This window comes from Antechinus flavipes, chromosome 4 (assembly GCF_016432865.1).
Source record: "Antechinus flavipes isolate AdamAnt ecotype Samford, QLD, Australia chromosome 4, AdamAnt_v2, whole genome shotgun sequence".
NCBI classification, from domain to species: Eukaryota; Metazoa; Chordata; class Mammalia; order Dasyuromorphia; family Dasyuridae; genus Antechinus; species Antechinus flavipes.
The window spans coordinates 129,790,646-129,797,668 of record NC_067401.1 but is presented as its reverse complement, the minus strand read 5'-3'; the positions used below and the strand labels follow the sequence as shown (position 1 = coordinate 129,797,668).

General features: G+C 45.7%; 1 protein-coding gene across 1 annotated transcript; it reads right to left on the bottom strand.

Moving 5' to 3' along the window:
- Window positions 1–859: 859 nt before the first annotated feature.
- SOST (sclerostin) lies at window positions 860–6,605 on the bottom strand. The gene is made up of 2 exons (XM_051992031.1): window positions 6,058–6,605; window positions 860–2,658 (listed from the first exon to the last, which is right to left on the bottom strand). The coding sequence occupies exons 1-2, from the start codon at window positions 6,275–6,277 to the stop codon at window positions 2,234–2,236; spliced, it is 645 nt and encodes a 214-aa protein (XP_051847991.1). The 5' UTR covers window positions 6,278–6,605; the 3' UTR covers window positions 860–2,233.
- Between the last annotated feature and the right edge of the window lie 418 nt (window positions 6,606–7,023).

Here is a 7,023-nt window from a genome sequence, read left to right as displayed (position 1 = left end):
ATGGAATTGGGAATGAATATGGCCTGTCTGAGAAATAACACTGATCCGATCTGCTAGAGAGATTTCTGGCTGGGGGTAAAGAAGATAAAGTTACATAGAGAAAATGGGGGTTGGCTATTTTGTTGTCAAGTGCCTTGAATGCACAGCTGAAGTTTTCCCTTTAGGCAAAGAGGAATTATTGGAGGCATCTAACAAGGAGCTAACAAGATGAAAGGGATGCCTTTGAAAGATTAATCTAGCATCAGAGGATAGGATAGATTGGGTAGGGAGAAAAGCTGGACTTAGACCACTTAGAAGACTTCTACAGTAATGCAGGCTGGAGGCTGTGAGGCCCAGAACTGGTCTGAGATTAGGAAAAATGGGAAGGTTAGAGGTGGATAAAGGGAAACATTTCAAAGTAAGAATTGGCAAAACAGTGACTGAATTGATTCAGGTGATGGAGGAGTGAAGGTGACTTTAAGGTGTCAAGCTTAGGTGACTATAAAAAGGGTAGTATCATTGACAAGATTTGTGTGATTTTTTTAAAAAAAGAAACACATCCTTTCTTTAATAATCATTTGTCTTTATTAACAATACATTTGGAATCCTGAAAGACAAGACTGTTATTTCATAAAGCAATATTAATTTTTTCTCTATGAGAAAAATACTTTTGCATAAATAACTTAAACAAGAAAATAAATATGTAACTTATTCTTTTAAAAACAATTACTTTCATTCCTGCGTCAGGGTCCCACCTGGAGGGACTGCAAATGCAAGCTACCAGACCTGCAGGCTTTCACATTGAATACACTTAAAAAACACACACACATATATATATACAAACACACACACATACACACACACACACACCCCAAAACATTTTTAAAACTATACAGAAAATTTTGAAAATGTTTTGTCAAAAGATTTTTGGACTATAGTTATTTCATTTTGTGGTTTTTCAGCATATGTACAGCAGTTGCAATTTTTTTTTGTTATTTTTCTTTTCCAATAATAATCTTTTAATGAAAGGAGCGTCAACACATGTATGCATGGTGTTAAGCTATTTTCAGGATATGAGTGTGCCAGTGAACTACATGTGCATGGACCAGGCCTTTCAACTGGCTCATCTTTTACATTGAACCAACACTGGTCTCTGCTAAGAAGGCCTGTGGACAGACCCCAGGTAGTGGGGCAGGGAAGGGAAAGGGCTGGGAGGGTAGTGAAGTCACAAGAGAACTTTGCAGAAGTTACCATAAGAAAGAAAGTGTTAGGTCAGAATAGAACTGTTCTTTGGGGAAAGAGGGCCACAGATTTCTCCAGCTGTTTTCCCCAACACCCCTCACTCTGGGCTTACTCCAAAAAACCTAATATTTTGTTCCTCCCCTTCCCTGCTCTTAGTGTTGGGCGTTAGCTTATCTCCTTGCCCTGACAATTCACTGGTGGCTAAAAATGAAAGTTCACAAGCTTTGCAAGCTATATTCCCCTGGAGTGGGAAGGTTTTGCTTAAAACTGAACTGGAAAGCAGGCTGTGAAAGAGACCTTCTCTCCATCCTCTGTGAACATTAGTGAACTTATCTAGGTTTTGGAAGAAGGGAGAGATGATCTCATAGCTTAGATTCTTAAAGTTGTCTATGTCTTACAGGGCTAATTTCTGTCCCCTTCCTCTTTAAAGGTGGAGTTTTCCTTTTTGACAACCTGATATTGCACCAAAAAGGCCTTCAAATGGAATTGGGACCAGGAGCCAAAGGGGGACTAATCTCAGGTCACTTTCTTTTCTAATCAGTAGATGATAAATACTGCTGAAGGTTGCAAAGTTCCAACCTTAATATACCCTTTATTCGTTCCAAAGCCCTCTCTTTTAATTCTTGGGGTATGAGCAAGTTGGCAGAAGAGATGGGACAGTGAAGAGAATCTCCCCTCCAAATTCCTATGGTAGTGCTGGTGGGTCTGGGGGTGTCTTGGAGGCCCAGCACTCCCTTTCCCAGAAAGGCTGGCAGGAGTCCTCCCGCCCCTTCACGTGGCTGCTCCACGCTGCTCGATCCCCTCCCAGGTGTCCAGTGGACTGTCTACCTGTCCACCTCAGCCTCTGCGACAGAAGGTTCTGGCTTCGGGATTTGGGGAGACAGACCCTGCCTACCCGGGCTTCAGGCAAGAAAATAAAACAAAGAAACAAAGCCCCCGACGCCGTTGGAGGGCGGCTTCGGCTCTGGCGCGTTGGGAGGGTGGAACGAGCCGGGGCAAGGTGTCGGGCGCCCTAGTAGGCATTCTCCAGCTCGGGCTGTTTGGCCTTGCCGCTCCGGATCCGGGACAGCCGGGGCTTCTTGTTCTTGGGGGGCCGAGCGGCCTCCTTGCCGAAGTCCTTGAGCTCGGACTGGTTGTGGAAACGGGTGTAGCGCTTGCACTTGCAGGAGATCACGACACGGATCTTGTGAGTCCGAGCCTCCTCGCCCCCCGGGCACAGCAGCTGGACGCGCTGCGTGCGGTAGCGGTCCGGGATGCAGCGGTAGTCCGCGGCGCTCTGGCGCCACAACCATTTGCGCCCGATGGCGTTGGGCTGCAGGTGCGCTGGCCCGCACTGGCCCGAGCACACCAGTTCGGTGACCGGCTTGGCGCTGCGGCAGGGCCCGTCGGTGATGTAGCGGGTGAAATGCAGCTCCCGGCAGCTGTAATCCGAGGCGTCTGTGGGGACAAGGGGAAGGAGCGCGCTAGTGACAGGCGAGAAGAGCCGGAGACGGCTGGAGCTTCCCTGACCTCTCCACTGACCACTGCATGCAGCAAGCGCTGCCCTCCCCACCGGCCTCTGCCCCCTCCCACCAACCCTAGGAGCCTCTTTCCTCGAGCCCATCGTTCAAGTCACATTATTTCCTTTTGGTCAAAGGATGCCCTGCACTTTGACCTGTGTAGCTGTAGGGCTGTCAGTGACCACTGCGTTTTTGAAACTAACTGGATTGTCCCCGAAAACATCTTGGGAAAGTCCCAAAAGCAAACCACTTTGGGTCACTCAAACCAGCTAATGACGCCTGTCTCATCCATCCTGCCTCAGATAGTTTTCTGGGCGCACCAAGCCCCTCTTGCCTGATTCTAGCCTGCTCCCAAATCCCTTCCCCCAGATGCCGAGAGGATTTAACTTAACAGTGACTCCTGTCCACCAGAGAAGGGATAAAAAAGGATTATCAAGGACAGAATTCTAGCACTGGTTGTTCAGCAGATGTGGGAACCATTTCAATGGGAAAATGTTTACTGTGGTGTGTTATGAGCATCCTCTCCTCCCCCCAGCCCAGTTTAGCTGAACTCTTTTCCCCAGTTTTAAAGGTGCCAAATCCCTCTATTCCTTTACACATCAAGGCAGAGAGAATCCAGCCTTGTTTATTCTGTCCTGAAAGTCTCACAGGAAACTAAAACAGAGAAAGGAAATCATTATGGACATAGGAGCAACTGAACTTGTACAGGGAAGCAAAGCAGGATACAGAGATTGATGGCTATGAGAGTGGGAGCTGGAAGTAGGGGACAGAAATGGGGCTTTAGGAATAATATAAGTTCTATAGATGAACTTGGTAGGGAAATAGGGGAGAGTTGTTTATTCCCCCTGAGAGAAACATTAAGGTTTCAAGTCCCAGGGTTGAAGAAGAAGGCACTTCATTCTTTCCAAGTATAGGCATCTTGGTTGCATAGTGAACAAAATAATCCTCAGACACTTCCTACCTGAAAAGTAACCTCTCTGTCTCCAAGAAAAAAGGTATTAGTAGTACCTGTCTCATTGCAAGGCTCAAAACAGGTAAAGCACTCTAAAAATCATAAGCTAAAACCAAGAAAGGGAGCTGAGCTTGATTAAAAACCAATGAATGATATGTTGGAATCAGAGTTCAAACCTCTTCTTGGAAGCTTATTGTCTGTGTGACTTAAGGCAAGTCACTTAATCTCTGGGCCTCAGTTTCCTTATCTGTAAAATGACAGGGTTAGGCTTGTGAGGTCCTTCCAGATCTGAATTCATATCTTTAGGTCTGTAGTAATAAGAGGCTTATTTTTTTAAAATGGGGTGTCTGAGTCCCAGGGAAGGCCGGGAATGTGATGCTTTCTCTGTGGGATGGCCATACCTCTTGCTTTTGGGTTGAGCTCTGAACTCTTTCAGACAAAGAACAGCTGAACTGATTGCTGAGAGGGGGTATTGAAAAATGATCCCCAGGATTGAAAGCAAGAGGGAATGAGAAAGTCTTCCCCCAAGATTATGCCAGAAACCCAGAAGCTTCAAGCCAGAGAGAGGACCTGTGGGCAGTAGTGTTAGCTTTAGCCCCTAAGTGCTTTTATTTGGTTTCCCTCACCAGGTTGTACTCCTTCCTAGTTAAGAGCTGGGGTTGCAGAGTGTGGGGGTGGCCTGTTTTTGCCTAGGGAAAGAGGCTTCTAGAGCTAAGAATAGTGCAGTCCACTTTAGGTACTTCCTCCTCTGTAGAGAAGGAGATGGTATTTTGAGTGGTAGGATTCTCAGGGCAAGCATGTTTACTCATGTAAACCCAGAGACCCCTCTTCCACTAGACTTTAGGTTTGCAGAATCTGTAAAATGGGAATACAGATATCTGTAGCACTGACCTCACAGGGGTTTGAAGTTGTACATAAGGCATTTTGTAAGTACACTAAAAAATGGCAGCTATGGTCATTTTCAAAAGGCCTTTTTGGAGTTTGGACTACATTGGGCAGAATTCAGAAATCATCTCCTGCCCCACTTAATTCCTAAATGCTGTATCCTCAGGATCTAGAACTATTTTCCTGTTCCTGTTTTCCTTCTGCCCAGGGAAGTTGAGAACCAGAACAATCCCATCCTGTGGGCTTCCCTTTCCTGGAGACCTCTGAATATGGCTAGATGGATCCCCTTATCCCAAACATACATGGAAGAGAAATCACTTGCAATTCCTTCTCTTCCACTGAGATGGTTTGTCTGTGGCTGATCTCATAGGGCCTTACAGCCCCAGTCTTTCTGATTGCTAATCTGACAATCTCTCAGATAAGATTTCCTTCTGACTTGTAGCCCTAGATTAAGTTTGAGGATTTGTTAAATGGAACACAATTCAACATGCCCCATGCTTACTATAATTACTGCTAAAATATCTTTATGCTGTGGGTGGGAGGGAGGAAGAGAAGCCATAGAGGCCAGGAACCATGGGAAAAAACCTTTAAGTACAAAGGATTACTTTTCTGATCTTGCTAAGACAAAATCTGAAATTCTCACTGAATACTGGATAGACCCAGACCCTCCCCCCATGTTTCCCTCCCCTAGCACTAGTTCACTAAGGTAGATTTTTAAGGTAGACTTTTTCTTTCTACCCTGCCTGTAAAGAAAGGATTGTTGTTGTGTTGGGATTTTGTTTTTTGTTGGTTTGTTTTGTCCTGATCCTTATACTCCACTAGTCTTCTGCTTCTCAGAAGCTGAGCTTCTGGCTCCTGTACTTTGCTCAGAGTTACAAGGTATAATAAAAAAATACTCTAAATTTGGAATCAGAAAACCTGCTATTTACTACTTGTGTAACCATGGGCAAGTTAATTCACATCTGTGGTCCATAGTTTTCTCATATATAAAATGGACTGGGTGGTCTCTGAAATTCCTCCCAGTTCTAAAGTTCCTATCACCATTTATATTCCTTTTACTCCATCTTCACCAGCAACCAATAATTATGCTGCGAAGCACATCTGTCATAGTTGCTGTGTCCTGGGGCGACAACTCTTTGCTCTACCTCATATTGTGGTGGCCAAACCCTGATGCTGCAGGTAGCTTCCCTTGCCAGCTCCCCTGGAGCATTTAGTGGGTCTAAAAGAGAGGGTTGTCTCCTCCATTCTTTAAAAGTTCTATAAAGAAGGAAATTTGACAACTTTCCCAGCTACCAGACCACCCAGGAGTGGTGGGATGGAGAACTATGGCACTAACTATGGTTAGGCAGTTAGACATCCCCTAGTGATGGGAAGAATGGCTTCCCCAATATCATTAATGGTTCTGAAACCCTGATGAATATAACAGCATCTAGACACAGGGGCCCTCATAAAGGACAACCCTCTCCCCCTTTCTGTCTTGGGTTATTGTACTTTGAATACCTTTGGGCTCCAAGGGGTGATGTGGGTATCTCCCTCCATTCTCCGCCCGGTTCATCGTCTTGTTATTGCTGTTCGACAGATCAGGTGGAGGCTCAGGGTGCTCACTGAGCTCAGGGATGATTTCCGTAGCATCATTCTTGAAGGCCTGCCACCCTTGCACAGAGTGGAAAGCAACCTGGACCAGTGGGCACAGCAGGCAAAGGACCAGTGGGAACTTCATGGTGCCAGCTAGGGTGGGGGCAACCAAACCTTTCAGCACTCCCGGGCTCCAGTCCCTCTCCCAGCACTTTCTCCTTTTTTAAATCCCCCCTTGCTGCTTTGCCAGCCAATGGGGACACAGACAGAGAAGGGCCAGCCCCACATTTCACTTGGGGGAGGGGTGGTAGGAAGCTGGGAGGGAAGGCAAAAGGGTGTGTTCAGAGCCAACCCACCCCATCACTTTTCTCCCCATGCTATCCAAACTTCCAAATAGCTCTTCCCAGTCTCTTCCCAGGTTACTTGGAATGTCTGGGTGCGTGAGCAGCAGATCTGTAAGGAAGAGGGGTCCTTTTGAGGGACTAGTCCTTGGAAACAGTTGTTTTTCAATTATTCAAAAGCTGCTTCCCTATTCAGACTGATGACTTCTCTGGACCTCTTCATACTTCTCAAAACAAACTGGAACTCAGTTTAACAAGTAATCTTCCAAGTCTCCTTGAGGAAGTCCTTCTTTCCTAGTGTATGCAAATTCAGAGAGCTATCATCAACAAATCTAAATCACTTACAGAGTGGGGATCTGCCCCTTTGAAAGAAGAAAGAAAGGTATTCAATATCAGTTACAAATTCCAAAGACTCAGGGCTTTAAAACAATACTGATAGATGGTCTAACAGAAGAGAGTGCTTGGAGTCAGAAAAACCTAAATTCAAATCCTGCTTCAGACACTTCCTATCTCTGTGATCATAAGTAACTCACTTAACTATCAACTTCCG